The sequence below is a fragment of the Periophthalmus magnuspinnatus genome, chromosome 14 (assembly GCF_009829125.3).
Source record: "Periophthalmus magnuspinnatus isolate fPerMag1 chromosome 14, fPerMag1.2.pri, whole genome shotgun sequence".
Taxonomy (NCBI): Eukaryota; Metazoa; Chordata; class Actinopteri; order Gobiiformes; family Gobiidae; genus Periophthalmus; species Periophthalmus magnuspinnatus.
In genome coordinates this window covers 5,236,856-5,253,208 of record NC_047139.1, presented here as the reverse complement: position 1 = coordinate 5,253,208, position 16,353 = coordinate 5,236,856, and the positions used below count along the sequence as shown (strand labels likewise).

At 39.0% G+C, this 16,353-nt stretch overlaps 1 protein-coding gene across 1 annotated transcript in view; it reads right to left on the bottom strand.

Annotated features, from left to right (window-relative positions):
- Nucleotides 1–14,428, bottom strand: part of gabra6b (gamma-aminobutyric acid type A receptor subunit alpha6b) — a 63,541-nt gene extending 49,113 nt beyond the window's left edge. The window contains exons 1-7 of the mRNA XM_033978867.2: nt 14,227–14,428; nt 13,942–14,066; nt 13,510–13,577; nt 9,642–9,862; nt 7,653–7,735; nt 5,490–5,633; nt 3,860–4,012 (exon numbers count right to left, since the gene is read on the bottom strand). Of these exons, the coding sequence (XP_033834758.1) occupies nt 3,860–4,012; nt 5,490–5,633; nt 7,653–7,735; nt 9,642–9,862; nt 13,510–13,577; nt 13,942–14,066; nt 14,227–14,315 (883 nt within the window). The 5' untranslated portion in view covers nt 14,316–14,428. The remainder of the gene's footprint in view (nt 1–3,859; nt 4,013–5,489; nt 5,634–7,652; nt 7,736–9,641; nt 9,863–13,509; nt 13,578–13,941; nt 14,067–14,226) is intronic.
- Nucleotides 14,429–16,353: the final 1,925 nt, after the last annotated feature.

Sequence of the window (16,353 nt, the reverse complement as noted above, 5' to 3'; positions counted from 1 at the left end):
CACGAACAAAATAGCGAAATGGAAACACCAGGATCATGTAGAGCGGGTTAATACGAACATTTTAAGACCAAAACGACGAGTCTGACAACAGCAGTTACCGACAACGGAGCCAGAATCGATGGAGCCGGAAGCGCGCTCATGATCACTTCCTGTTTGTATCACAGCGGCTAGTACCTTCATAAACAGTCTATGGGCTGGACAAAGTTGGAACTGATTGTTATGCGGCACAATAAAAAACACATTAATCTGAAAGTAGAACGTGCTAAAGTACAAAGGGGCAACTCATGGTTTAGTTAAAATCTGTATAAACACCAAAGTTCATTGATTACTTACATATGTTTTTTTCAAGTATTCATTTATTATATTCACGGTATTGTCAGCCTAGTCCTAGTTCAGCGCGTACTTTGACCAGTGTAACCTTCTCAAACTGCCACACGCCTTCGCAACATCAAAATCGTCTTTTAGTCCAGTCAAAAAAGCCCAAAACATAAAACTATCTGAACTGCAAAATCCTTTCAAAAATAGACAAAAGATAAACAAAACACGGGATGAAACAAAACAGCAAAACTATAAGAGTAAGACGCAAGTCCTTGTTCGTATCTTAACCAAACTCTACCTTTAACAGCTGCGTTTAAAAACTCATCGTGGTGATTGTGTATTGATTTCCTGTGTTTTAAATGGAAATATCCTTAAAAAATAAATCACAAATGACGAACCTGATCATTTCTATCAGCGACGACTAAACCTCACACTCCCCCCTCGCCCTCTTCACTCTGTTTTTTAGACTTATTGAACGTATAATGCCGTGTAAACCCAGTAATAATCTCCAAAATTGAGATGAACGACTAGATAACACTTAAGACTTATCGAGTTTTTACAGTATTTTGAAACCAGAACCACGTAGGAGCGGCGTAGTGGAAAAGGCTGCGCTTGTTGTGAGCAGGTGACACTTTGTGGACACTTTGTTTTGGACAGAAGGGCTGAGGTTATTTTGAGCCCTGTCTCAGCACTTGCCTGGTCAGACACACTGTCAGGGAGGCGATGGCGGGTTTTTGGTGTTTTATTTTTTTACGTCAAAACCGCCACAACAGCGTGTTCGACCGGGCTTCACACTACGATCGGATGTTTGGTCCGAGGACAGGGGGCGCTCTCATCCGTCTGCTTGTTTCCAGTGAGAGTTGGTTCATCTGCTCGTCTGTTATTGACCAACGTCTTTTTCAAGGTTTAATTTTCTAACTTGCTGTTGGTTAAATCAGCAGTTTCGTTAAACCCTAAGAGGCTTCTGTTGTTGTTGTGATTTTGGGCGGTACAAAAATAAACCGAATTTAATGAATCATAATAATTAACGTGTCCAAATTACGCTATTTTCTGATCTATGTTGTAATAATATCACACGTTTCCTCATCACAAACAGACCTGGAGTTGCGTTTTGCTTCATTCACGCATGTTGAACACTCAAACCCTGCAGATTTAGTTCTTCTCTCAAACCCAAAACGCTCTATTCCACCTTGTGATGTCATCATGTGGTAAAACAGGAAGTGCTTCGCTGTGTTTTTAAACTCCACACACCTTCATTTCTAGAATCATTTGGATCATTTCAGACCTGGAATTGCCCAATCTTTACTGAACAAAAGGTAAAAGGTATCTGAAAACTTGAAAACTACCACTTCATGACATCACAAGGTGGAACAGAGCGTTTTGAGGTTTGGAGATGTAACAGACTAATAATAAAAAGTTACTCAAACATGTGAATGAAACAAAACACGACTCCAGGTCTGTTTTTGAGGAGGTAACAGCGTTATAACACGACTTAAACCTCACAAGAGTCAGTTTTGTGTGATATAGAACCTTTAAAATGTCGAATTATATCAGTTTGAAGGAATCACACTGGATTGTAAAGATTAAAAAATACCACTCAAGCACATTTAAAACACATAAAACATCAATTAAAACTAAGATAAATGGTCACAACAGCACTTTTTTTGTTTAAATCACGCCAAACAGTGATGTGGATTCTTGCAAAAGGTACTATTTTGTTGTTGGTGCGACACTGACGTCTTAAAATTTTACAAAAAATGTAAAAAAAAAATCAAAATCAAGTTGGTCGTTGCTCTTTTTATGTCAGTACATTGTCAAAATTCATCCTCTGCTCAACAAACCAGTTTCAATAACCAACTTGAGCTACAAAAACCCACTTTCGATGGCGTCCTGTTTAAAAAAAAACAACATTTTCACAAGAATAAAAAACGTCCCGGTGTCTCTCGTTCCCTCTCCATCTCTCTTTCTGTCCCTTCCTCTTCTCCTCTGAGCTCCCGAGGCTAAAGCTCTAGTGGCAGTCAGTGTAGCGTGGCGTAATGCGAGCGAGCATAACCTGCAAGAACTCAGACACTGTCCAACTAAGCGCACTCCTCCTCCCAGTTACACACCAAAAAAAAAACGACATTTAATCACAATTGACACCAGCAGCAAACCAAATAATGCAAACACACTTGTACACAGAGCTAGCTACAGTTTGGAAAAAAGCTCTCGGCGATTCAAAACTATTATTTGAATAGAGGAAAAAAATGTGTTTATGCTTAAAGTTTGCAGGAAAAGACAGATACACAGGGTCAACTGGTGGGCGTGAGTCAAGAAATCCACTCGGTTCTTATCAGTTGTTGAAGTAAACTTGGCATAAACCGCATAAATTATCACAAATAATAGAATAAAGGTTAGATTGGATGTACTTTTAGCCACCCCTGAACACTTAGTACTTTAAAATATTTCCTTAAACGTGTAGTCTGACTTTTCTGCAAGAGCGTATCTGCTGCGTCAAACTGAAAACGCTCTGTTCCACCTTGTGATGTCATCGTGTTGGCGATACAGGAAGTGTTTCGCCGTGTTTTTAAACTCCACACACCTTCATTAGAATCATTTGGATAATCTCAGTCCTGGAATTGCCGATCTCTACTGAACAAAAGGTAAAAGGAGGAGGAGTTAACTTGAAAACAACCACTTCATGACGTCACAAGGTGGAACAGAGTGTTTTGAAAGAGTTTACTCCATGTATGTGCTTGTTTTGCTCAGAATTGTCCAAATTATGGCTTTAAACTTATGAACTCCATTGAGACAAGAGGAACGTGGAACCTTCATCCAGATCAAAATTGAACAACACAGTAAAAAGAAAAATACAGTTATAATAGAAATTAGTAGCAGTGATAGTAGTGATTGTTACAACTAGTACTGTATTTTCCAGAGTATAAGTTGCTCTGGAGTATAAGTCGCACCAGCCAAAAAAATGCAGAATAATGAAGAAAAAAACATATAAGTCGCACTGGACTATAAGTCACATTTTTTGGGAGGAAATTTATCCGACAAAATCCGAAAACAAGAACAGACATTTTGTCTTTAAAGGAAAATTATAATAATAAACTAGAGAACAACAGGCTGAATATCAGTACATCACACTAACGTAACACATTTATATTTATTCAGCGACATGAAGCACAGACAGAACTGAACACGTGTCTGGTTTGTTAACGTAAGATATTAACAGTTAATCAGATAAATAAAGCAGAAAAAACAACAACAAGTTTACTCTGGATCTCACTACAAATCAATAAATCCTTTGAATTCTTCGTCGTCGGTGTCGATTCTGAACAAATCCACCAACTCCAGAGGAAGAAGACGCTAATTCCACATATAAGTCACATCTGAGTATAAGTCGCACCCCCGGACAAACTATGAAAAAAGTGCAGCTTACTACACGGCAGCAGAGCAATCAGCCGCCACAGCTACTCCATCTTTTCCTCAACCAGTGTCTATTTACTCAGTCTAATCTTAACAAGAACAATTACGCAAAAAAAAAAATCCGACTTACCAAAGACGGTCCTGGCTGGAACCGACTCTTTGTTAATCCAAAATGAGACTTGTGCCAGAATGACGGTCATGATACAGGGGATGTACGTCTGAATGAGGAAGAATCCCATTTTTCTCTGGAGATGGAAGTGCACTGTCATGATCACGTATTCACCTGCGGAAAAGAACGCGCAGTAAATACAACAAATACAACAAAAAACAAAATGTACTATAGTTGAGATAATGTAAATATGCCGATATAATAGTAAAATCTGTGGCAGAAGTAGTTATTCACAAGGGCTAACACAAATACAAGACAAAAATGCAGCTAGCTTAGATTTAAAGGGATGTACCTACTTTGCGCAGTAATATTTTCTTGTCCCAGTATATTGTAAAATCAACTCTTAGGTTCAAAATGACACTGCCACTTTTATCGTCCGACAATCAATAAGTAACGCAGGGTCGCTGTTAGCATGCTAGCTGTTGTTTGTCGTATAATTGTGATGCTGCTCTAGCCTCAGAAAGTTGTAAAAACTGCTTATCAACTCATCGTGGTGAATAGTTACGATGTTCTGAAAGTGAGTAATGGCTCTGGACGGACGTAAACCGTACAACAAAAACAAAAAGTTCTGGTTTTTAAGTTTTTAAATCAGTAAAAAGACAAATATAGGTGACCCAGAGACACAGTTTTACGTATAGTATATATTTCTGGCACGTGCAAATACTTTTATCTAGTACTTTCTACATCACATGTGTCAAGCTCAAGGCTCGTGGGCCAAATGCGGCCCGCCATGTCATTTTATGTGGCCCGCAAGAAGGTAAATTAAACGGTCTGACTGTCTTAAAATATCAGTTTATCAGGAGATATGCAATTACACAGCCATTTTTTCCATATCTATGTAAATCCATACGCAATATCTGTCATTTGAATAAATAAAAAAGACTAAAAGTAATAAATATAGAAACAATTAACTGACAAGATTAAAAAGTAGTTGCATTTATTTTACATTACATTTAGTTACATTTATACTGTCTTAAAGTTTGAGAGCAGCCATTTTGTTGATGTATGAAGTATAAGTCGCACTCTTTTTCATAGTTTGGCCAGGGTGCGACTTATACTCAGATGCGACTTATAAGTGAAATATGTTGTTTTTTTTCTTCATTATTACGCATTTTCTGGCTGGTGCGACTTACACTCCGGAAAATACAGTCGATACTAAACTACATTTTGTTCCAGTGTAGTTGTACAATTAACTGAATCGAACTGGAAGCAAAGTACCTTAAAACAGATGCTAGTATCATTAAAGCCCTTCCTGGATTACCACTTGATGACGTCATACAGTGTGTTTCGAGCTCTCTGGATGCCTAACGCCGCAGGTTTACTCTATGAAATTCACCAAACACAACTCCAGGGATGTTTATGAAGAGGAAAAAACTTTAAATTTGGTAAAAGTTTTAGAATACGGCCTTCAAGAAACACTTTGCAGCGATGAGCTATTTTCGTCGCGTGTTTAATATACACTTCGACGCCTCGGTAAAACAACGGTGACACTTAACAGATGGAACCGGAGCTGTAAATTGAAAAGGATTTCGTCTCCATGTGTTAAAACGTTTATGAAAGTGTAAGATGGATATTATTTGGAGTTTTTTACCAGTGTTGGATTTGAGTCTCTCGCTGGACACGGTTTGTCCGATCAGGTCGTACTGCAGCAGACTGGAGGACTCCTGAGGGACCTCCACAGACGAGAGAGGGCCCTTCTTCCACGTGTACACGATCTCACTGATGGGATAGGCGTCTGGACAGGGACCGTGTCATGGAAAAAAACAAAAGAAAGTGGCTTCAACTTATTGGATTTTCCGAAACACACTGCCTGGCCAAAAAAAACACAAAAAAAAGTCGCCACCACGAATTAACCTCCTGCAGTTGGTCCGGTCGAGGTTCAGCAGAATGAGGTCAGCTGACACCTGAATATACTGAATGACCAGGTTATTACATCAGTGGATTTGTTCTTCCCTGATGACACGGACAGATTCAAAGATGAGAATGACAGGATTCAACGGGATCAAAGTGTGAAAGAGAGAGACAGGCGCATGAGACAGAGAGAGAGAGAGAGAGGGGGAGGAGAAGGGAGAGAAAGGGAGGCTCAGAGGGAGAGGAGAGAGAGAAAGAGAAGCAGAGAGAGAGACAGAGAGAGAAAGAGAGAGAGGGAGAAGAAGGGAGAGAAAGAGAAGAAGAGAGAGAGACAGAGAGAGGGAGGGAGAAGAAGGGAGAGAAAGGGAGGCTGAGAGGGGAGAGAGAAAGAGAAGCAGAGAGAGAGAGAGAGGGAGAGAGGAAGGGAGAGAAAGGGAGGCTGAGAGGGAGAGGGGAGAGAGAAAGAGAAGCAGAGAGAGAGACAGAGAGAGAAAGAGAGAGAGGGAGAAGAAGGGAGAGAAAGAGAAGAAGAGAGAGAGACAGAGAGAGGGAGGGAGAAGAAGGGAGAGAAAGGGAGGCTGAGAGGGGAGAGAGAAAGAGAAGCAGAGAGAGAGAGAGAGGGAGAGAGGAAGGGAGAGAAAGGGAGGCTGAGAGGGAGAGGGGAGAGAGAAAGAGAAGCAGAGAGAGAGAGAGAGGGGGAGGGAGACATAGAGAGAGAGAGAGGGAGAAAGAGGCATGGAGAGAGATGCACAGAGAGAGAAAGGGGGGGAGATGGAGAGAAAGCAGAGAGAGAGGGAGAAACGGGCAGGGAGAACGAGAGAGAGAGAGAGAAAGCACAGAGAGAGGGAGAAACAGAGACAGGGAGAGAGATGCACAGAGAGAGAAAGAGATATAGAGAGAAGAGTAGGGAGAGAGAGAGAAAGCAGAGAGAGAGGGAGAGAGAGAGAGAGAACTAGAGTCCAGACCTTAACCCCATTGAGAATCTTTGGGATGAGCTGGAGAAGCTTTGAGCAGCGTCAGACTCGACCAGCATCAATGCAACATCTGGGTGGAAAATTTATGGAATCTTGAGACGCTGCAGAACCAGAAAGGCGGCCCAACGAAATATTAGTTTTGGTTTTTTTTTGGTGGCGACTTCTTTTTTTTTTTTTGGCCAGGCAGTGTAGATTCTCATTGTTTCTATCCATTCGTCGTTTGCGATCCACAAAGTGAAACCTTCTGCAGGCGGTGAGCGCACAGGAGGGTGGCCCCACGTTGAGCTACTCAGACCTCGTCACCACATGTACGGCTCCGAGGCGCGGCACAACTGAACCATAGCGGACGATTTCACAGTCCTTTGTTTTTTTCTTTTCGTAGGAGATCTATAAATGGCTCTTAGTCCGACCCATAACTCAGAACCTGTTTGCCATGGGACACCCGAGGACAGAAAAACCCAGATGACATACTTCCTTGGCTCATTTAGGTTCACAAACTCCCTCTCTATGGAAAAATATCAGTTCAAGGGTCTAAAAGTGCTCAAAATGAAACTAAATCCTTTTTTTTTTTGCTACTAAACCATGTATATTGTGTTTTAATAGTATTTTCTGATGTTCCTGGTGATTATTTTGCTTATTTTTTTAGTGCAAACGAGGTAAAGGCAATTTCAAGTACTATGTGACATCACCCCGCCCTTCACTATCTCTCTTTAGTCCTCCCAGGTGCTTCCCAGTTTAGCGGCTCTATTTGAAAAGTGAAATGTTGTCGTCCTACGCTTTGATTAACATTCGCGGTCACGGATAGAACGGGTCACCGTCCAAACCGTGTAATCCGTGTCCAGTTTTTCTTATTTGCTCAGTGGCACAAATAATCATCAGTGGACGACGTCTGTCAAACCGGAGTAAAGCTGGAACGAAGACGAACTCACAGCTGCCAAACTTGAGGGGACAGGCGTGGCCGTCCATGGGGAAGTTCATCAGGCGCATGGGGCACTCGGCGTTTATGGTCAGTCTGTCAAACACAATGACACACGGACAGAGAATTCAGGAAGTGCAAAACATGTCACAGCCGCTGAACAACAACAACACAGATGCCCTAACTGTTAAATGTTATGATCATCTTTGTTTTATTGGGAAAGAATTGTTCATTTCGCTAAAGGCATCAATGAATGAAAGGAACGGTAGGTCTATTTTGACTTTTTGGAGCTTTCTACCATGTTATAACGTCGTTCCGTCGTCAGAAACATAAAAACAAAGAGGTTTTTTACGTCATCTGTGCGTGTTTGTGTAATCTAGCGATCTCTCCCGGGTCCTGTTCAAACCCTCCTTGTGATTGACAGCACAGTTCTGTCCGATCCTCCGCCCACGAGTCTATGTCAGCCATGCAAATGTACAAAAGCACGATACGAAACAATACACTACGACTTCACAATCCTGATGTAATGTAGTAGTTTCATTAGCAGAATGCACAGATTGTGTTGTGACAGCGCTCTGAAGGGGGATGACTTAGCTTGGGGAGCAAAGGGGGAGGGCTCAGAGGATCAAAAGCAACAATAGATTGATCTTAACACCTGATCTTTAATTAAAAATAATAATGTTAGATTGAAATATGAAGTAATATAGTAACAAAAACGTAAAAATAATGTACGTCTATAAACAGAAAGCTGATACTCTTGAAGTATTACACAATACTAATGGTAATATAGCAGTAGAAGTAGTATCTGTGGAAGTAGTAATGACTTTTGTACCTTTATGAATCGATACATATTAGGATACTGTTACTTCATACCAAATAAAAATACTACAAGTAAAAGGGAGAATACTCATCCAATACAAACTGTAGTAGTATGGGGTATGGCCATTATAAGTAGTTGTAGTAGTAGGTTTTGTACTATATATTTTGAACACAAATCTAATAGAGGGTTAGTGTTACTTCAAACTAAAAATACTGTACTTTGGAAATTAATCTATAATTTAAAAAGTTAAATTAATACTGAATTATTACACAATACTAATGATAATATAGTAGTAGTAGTAGAAGTAGTATCAGAGGTAGTGATGTTTGTACCTATTTTGGATATATACTGCACATATTCGAGTACTGTTACTTCATATTAATAGCCATACTACATGTAAAAGGGAGAGTGGTAGTAGCATGGGTTAATGGCAATATAAGTAGTAGTAGTAGTAGTAGGTTCTGTACTATATACTGTATTTTCCGGAGTATAAGTCGCATTTTTTTTCATAGTTTGGCCCGGGGTGCGACTTATACTCAGGAAAATACAGTAGTTTGAACACAAATCTATGAGAAGATTAGTGTTACTTCAAACTTAAAGTACTGTATTTTGGAAACTGACCTTTAAATGAATCTATAATTTAAAAAGTTGGATAAATACTTTGTTTTACTGAACTATCCGCGCTTTTCAAGACTCAAATCATCTCACGCTGGAAATGAGAAAGTATTTTGTCCGTCCACACACACACACACACACACACACACACACACACACCGGCCATTTACAACGGTCCAGTCTCCAACAGCGCTGTAGTACCAATTAAATTATTGTGCTGTGAAGTAAAAGTTGAATCACGCTCAGCTGACTTCTCCGATACATATCCTAATCACTAAATCCTCCAAATTCAACCGTTTCGTATTTGCAAAGTAAAGTCCGACTACTTCGTTTTGAAAAGCTTAATTCTGGGCCATCTGTAACTCTTGGGACGTTTTTTTTTTGGTCGTACACATCGTTTGAAACAAAGCAGTTTGTTTGAAAACCATTCCAACCCTGTACTTTCTTCCCCTCGTCAGATGGTCCTGTTTTTTGTTTTTTTTGGGTTTCGTTGAATCTTTGTCCAATGCTATTCTCGTCTTGGCTAGAAACGGGATATTTTTTGGAAAACCGGAAGAGCGAAGTTACCTCATGGTGTAGAGGATGGTTCCGTTCTGCATGATTCGGAACAGCTTGTTGGGAGTGGTCATGTTGTGAGAGATGGAGCGTTTGCCGTTGCGGAAAAACGTGTCCGGGGTCCAGATCTTGCTGACCATCAGGTTGTTCAGGCGCAGGATCTCGATGGGTCCCTCGAATTTGAGACGCTCGTCGATCCACGTTTGACGAAAGAAGACGTCCATCGTGTACTCCTGGAATGGGAGAGAGTAGTAGTAGTAATAGTAGTAGTAGTAGTAGCAGTAGTAGTAGTAGTAGCAGTAGTAGTAGCAATAGTAGTAGTAGTAGTAGTAGCAATAGTAGTAGTAGTAGTAGTAGCAATAGTAGTAGTAGTAGTAGCAATAGTAGTAGTAGCAGTAGTAGTAGTAATAGTAGTAGCAGTAGTAATAGTAGTAGCAGTAGTAATAGTAGTAGTAGTAGCAATAGTAGTAGTAGCAGTAGTAGTAGTAATAGTAGTAGCAGTAGTAATAGTAGTAGCAGTAGTAATAGTAGTAGTAGTAGCAATAGTAGTAGTAGTAGTAGCAATAGTAGTAGTAGTAGTAGCAATAGTAGTAGTAGTAGTAGCAGTAGTAGTAGTAGTAGTAGCAGTAGTAATAGTAGTAGTAGTAGTAGTAGCAATAGTAGTAGTAGTAGTAGCAATAGTAGTAGTAATAGTAGTAGTAGTAGTAGTAGCAATAGTAGTAGTTGTAGTAGTAGTAGTAGTAGCAGTAGTAATAGTAGTAGAAGTAGTAGCAGTAGTAATAGTAGTAGTAGTAGCAATAGTAGTAGTTGTAGTAGTAGTAGTAGTAGCAGTAGTAATAGTAGTAGCAGTAGTAATAGTAGTAGTAGTAGCAATAGTAGTAGTTGTAGTAGTAGTAGCAGTAGTAATAGTAGTAGTAGTAGCAATAGTAGTAGTAGTAGTAGCAATAGTAGTAGTAGTAGTAGCAGTAGTAATAGTAGTAGTAGTAGTAGCAATAGTAGTAGTAATAGTAGTAGTAGTAGTAGTAGCAATAGTAGTAGTAGTAGTAGCAGCAGTAGTAATAGTAGTAGTAGTAGCAATAGTAGTAGTTGTAGTAGTAGCAGCAGTAGCAGTAGTAATAGTAGTAGTAGTAATAGTAGTAGTAGGAGCAGTAGTAATAGTAGTAGTAGCAGTAGTAATAGAAGTAGTAGTAGCAATAGTAGAAGTAGTAGTAGTAGTAGTAATAGTAGCAGTAGTAGCAGAAGTAATAAGAGCAGTAGTAATAGTAGTAGTAGTAGTAGCAATAGTAGAAGTAGCAGTAGTAATAGTAGTAGTAGTAGTTATAGTAGTAGTAGTAGTAAATTTGTACTAGGAGAAACTAAAAGTATAATAAACAAATACATATACTATCAGTAAAAAGTATACTCGTTAACCAATGTAAATAGCTGTAGTGGTTGGGGTAGTACCAGTTGAAGTAGTAGTAATCTTTGTGCTATAAGTATTTGCTATACACATCTACGAAAAATATTGTTACTTCAAAATAAAAATAAAAAAGCTATTTATGTGTTTCAAAGAGCTAAAAATCAGTAGAGTAACTCGTCATCGCAGAATTAACCATTAAAGACGAAATATTCATCTTTTGAATGGGAAAAGTCCTCAAAATGGCGCCTGTAAGTACAGTAGAAGTAGTCGCAGTAGTTTTTGTACTATCAAATATTTCTTTATCTGTGTACTGTAACTTCCGATACATAAACACACCAGCGAAAGGTTGAATAGTTATGCAATATAAGTAGTAGTAGTAGTTTTTGTACTACACTATACTACTATAATTGAACACACATCTATTAGAGGAGTACTGCTACTTCAAACTAATAAACATACCAGTAAAACCAGTAAAAAGTAGAACAGCGGCTCAAATTACAAAACGCGCCCAAGTAATTACTCATTTGAACATCTATTACACGTTTAAAAGTACAATAAATACTGCAGAACTGTGAGTATTCCTAAATCATCAACAAATGCAGTGACCCACAGGTTTCCAAAAATAAATGACATCTGGCGTAGTGTAATTCCAAATGTCCTGTTTTTGGTTTTTTTTACATGTTATTCCTACCCATATCTGACATGGAGGGACACAGGGATTTCTGTATTTGTACTACTACTCGTACTACTCAGGCTAATGCGTTTGCTCGCTCTACCCCCCGAGAGCGCGGCAGATGGGTGTGCGGTGTCTTTGGAACCTGCTGAAGAGAACGCTGGCAGTGGGATTTGTTTCTCTGTGTTCGGTTAAATTCAACAACAGCTGTGAAATATTAAGCTAAAACTATTTATGTATTTCTGGGAAAGAACACTGGACACGAGCGGCATGTTCTTTTGTTTATGGAAACGCAGAGACAAGTTTCAGTTTGACCACATTTTACCAATATCGACGTTAAACTTTGTCTTATTTTGGGTTGTAGTTTTAAGTTTATCGTAATGATGCAAATTGTTATAAATTTCCCGCATATTTCTGGTTCAAATTAAGACTGTTTTTGAATATTAATGATTTAAATAATTTTTTATATATTTATATTTTAACATTTTATGATGAATTACTGATTTTTTGAATTATTTTATTTTTATTTTTTTATTATTACTTTTATATGATGTTTGCATATCATTTTTGCTTAGTTTTATTTATTTCTAATTTATTTTTACAGATTTGCTTTGTGGCTAAATACAAACAAAAAAATATATAATTTCATTACTTTTTTGGGTAAAAGTAACTAGCGCTATCACGATACTACTTCTATTTTTTATCATTTTGATCATTTTGTTGCTAAAAAGGCTGATTTTTAGACAAAATAATGTAATTTCTCATTTTAAAATAATAATAACCATGTGTTTTGCAGCTATTATAACACTGGATGTCCTATGTAAGGTATATTTTTTCACATAAATACTTGAGTAACTGCTTTCGATAGCAGTTTTGGCATCGTTTAGTAGCAGATTTTTGATGCTGTTTCCACTAACAATTATCAAGCTATTATAAGACTAGATGTCCCGTTTAAGGTCCTGTTTTAGGTATATTTTTTATTATCAATGTTTGTTCAAATGAGTTACTGCTTTTCATATTAGTTTTAGCATCATTTAGTGTCAGATTTTTTATACAACCCGAGAAATCACCGTTTCCTCTAACAATTATCAAGCTATTATAAGACTAGATGTCCTATTTAACGTATATTTTTTCGCATAAATACTTGTTCAAATGAGTAACTGCTTTCGATAGTAGTTTTGTCATCGTTTAGTATCAGATTTTTGATACACCGGTTGAAATAACTCTTTCCAGTAACAATAAGAAGCACAAACTGATAGAAAATGCCACGCTAACATCATTTCCAGTATCCTCTCGCTAGTATCTCATGCTCTACCCTGTGACTCCACGCTTTTAGCTCTATTGGCCTGGCACACTCATGCCCTGAAGAGCTCTTTCCACGTCTCTCTATGAACCACCAGTCATGTGACCCACGGAGGAGACTTTGCACTCGGCTCCACACGATCTAAAGCCTAAAGCCTAAACATTGTACTCATGCAGCGTATTCAAGCACAGGAGCCTATCCCATCTCAACATCCAGCATCCAGTATCCAACATCCAGCGCATCTACTGCTCTGTCTCTGTAGCCGCGGATTGACGGGCAGATTAAAATCCTAAGCTGCACTAATGACATCCTGCCCAAATGCTGGAATAATGAAGGGCTGGGAGAAGCATGACTTGAGTCTACACTGTACGAATGCGGCGTGGAAAGCTGTATTTCTTAGCTCAAAATGCCAGATAACGACCAAAAAGTGTCAGCACGTGCGGGGAAAAGTGTGTGGGGGGGGGGAAAGGGGTTAAAAAAACGGGGTCATGTGGAGTTTACAAACCATCTCGACGTCAGAAACGGGTCCAAAGCTGGTGACGAAGATGTCTGTTTTAACTTCTGTGACGGGACCTACAGCAAAGCAAGTCATGATTATTATTTTTGCACAATAAGTACACAAAAAAAGCCATGTTTTAAATGAGCCAAACCATATTTTATAGAGCTACCACTGCCAGTTATAACAGAATATTGGTAGGAAAACAAAAAACAAAAGACAAACAAGAGATTTACATAGGGTTTAGTGCTAACTGTACCCACGTGGTGTATTGTCATTTGCCATCTATTTCACTCTGGATTTAACTATTACATCACCAAAAACATAAGATTAACGTGTAACAACAGGAGGGAAACTTTTGTACCGCATTACGCACAGAAACGCAACCATTTCAGCTGCTTTAATTGGGCATTTTACGCGCTGGAAGTCTTCATAATTTACCTCCAAATCCGGGTCGTAGCCTGTTGTCATATCCATCCAGTAATCTATCCAATATGCGCGTGATGTTATCCAAATAGATGCTGGTATCACTGTGCTGACTCCCCCAAACGCCGCTCGCGCTGTAACTTCACCAGACAAAGAAATGCAGCAGTTAAAAAAGACTCGTTTTGAACACATAACAAACCCGTTTCCACATTTAAAGTTGTGCCAAACGTTTGGGGATTGTACGCGGCGAGGACAGCCCGTGCGTAAAAGTCGAACCAAAAGTATTCCAATGTTACTCACCAGGACAGAATTAGGCAAGTTAGAAGGAAAGCCATGCCGCGGAGACAGCCCACAACTAAAAATCCCTGGTCAACTTTTAAAATCAGCATCTTCCATCGTTTGTTGTGTCGTTTCAGAGCATGCCCAAACGCGGTGTCAGGTCTTCTCCAGTTGAGTGAGCGGCGCGAGGCTTTACCGCGCAGTCCAGCACGACTTGACTTCCCCCTCTAGTGCGATTGCGCCCGAGTCTGTGGATGGCTCAGCTGAAAAAAAAAAAAGGAAAAAAAAGCTAAAGAGTTTTTGAAGAGAGTGGAGAGGAGGGACGAGGAAGAATTTTATTTTTTACCACAATTAGAACCAGATTTTTAGATGTGATTTGTGCGTAAAAAAAGGGAAAACATTTGGCACAGTGCAGTGATATCAGTGTTGGTGTTGCACAGGGACTATTTTGTGGCACTTATTTTGTTGCACACTGTAGCTATGTAGCCATTTGAAAGGAAAAAAAAGAAAAAAGAAAAGACTAGAAGATAAAAACCCCTGTGAACTATGAATCATATGGCTGTGGTGGTGGTGGTAGTGAGGAAGTGGGTGGCGAATACATTCACTACACTTTACAACGCCATCCTGGGAGCCAGAGGAAAGAAGAAAAAAGAGGGGGATCGCCATAACAACAGCGCAGTGGCAGCTAGCAGTTATTTTAATAAAGGACTATTTATGTGTCTGTCACTGTACAATTTACAAGAGCGACGGATGGCAGTTGAATGAGGAGAGTTTGCAGGTGTTTGTAAAAGGGCACGAATAAAACACGAGGATTAAAGACCCTGTACACTATGGATTTCCACGTATTTGTGCAAAATTTGTGTATAAGCAGCTCTAAAAGTCAAAATATGTATGTAATATGTTCACTGCGAGTGCGTTAGGATGCGTAGAATGCTCGGAAACTAAATTAGGAATGACTTCGGAGCGCTGTACGGTTTAAAATGGAATAACCGTTCTAATCTCTTTTTAGTTGCAAAAACCAAAATGCAACTAAAAAGAGATTAGAAGAGTCATAGTGTTTAGGTTTTAAGATATTTGTGGGTGTTTTAGGTTGATAGGGAAACTCGTGGTGCTTCCAGGAACGCAGAAAGAACATGTCAAGGTCTGATTTGTCGTAAAAGACGAAGTTTAAATCTGTCAATTGGACAAAAAGTTGTAAGAGTGAAGACGTTTCTCTGCTCGTCCAAGCCGCTTCTTCAGTTCTGGTCAGATTACCGCCGGACACTGCCTTATATCTGTCTGAAGGGAGGAGCTAACTACACTGAAACTGTAAACAGCTATTGTCTCCAACCTTTAATGGCCCTACTATTGTTTGCTTTTGCTGCTTTTTGTTTGCTTTGGAATCAAGATCTGTGAGAGATTATGTCACGTTATTGAGGAAGAACCTGCAAACACCAATGACAAAGGCTTATGCAATTCAAAAGTGAAATATGGGACCTTTTCGCTGTGAGGTGAGAGTGTTAGTCAGTCTCTAATAACTAGGGCTAATACAATATTCAATAGCAGCCATATTGTTTTTTCAAATTTACACTTTATCTGGACTCACAGACAAACAAAGTGTCCTCCTGGCACAGTCGATACCATATAATGTTTTAAACCTAATCATATTTCGGTAAAATGTGGTGGTTTGAGCTCTCGCCTCACAACAAGAAGGTCCTCGGTTCAGCTTTAGTGCTGTTATTTCGTTTTCAAACTGTTGTGTACCACTTTACTTAACTTTTTCATTTTATTTTTGATTTTGAAACACTACTAGCGCCATGTTGTGTACATCACTTTCTCTATACTATGGTGATCAGATTTTTATACTATGGTGTTTTTTTTTAAACTATGGTGGTTGATTATATTTCTTTAAAATATGGTGGTTTGAGCTCTCGCCTCACAACAAGAAAGTCCCCGGTTCAGTTCCAGCGCTGTCATATCATTTTTAAATCCTTATGTACCACTTTACTTAAACTTTTTATTTTATTTTTTATTCTGAAACGTCACTAGTGCCATGTTGTGTTGCTTAGATCAATTCTTTATACCAATATGATCGATTTTGTTATACTATGGTGTGTTTTTTTATACTATGGTGGTTTATAATGTTTTTTGGGGTTTTTTTTTTTATTC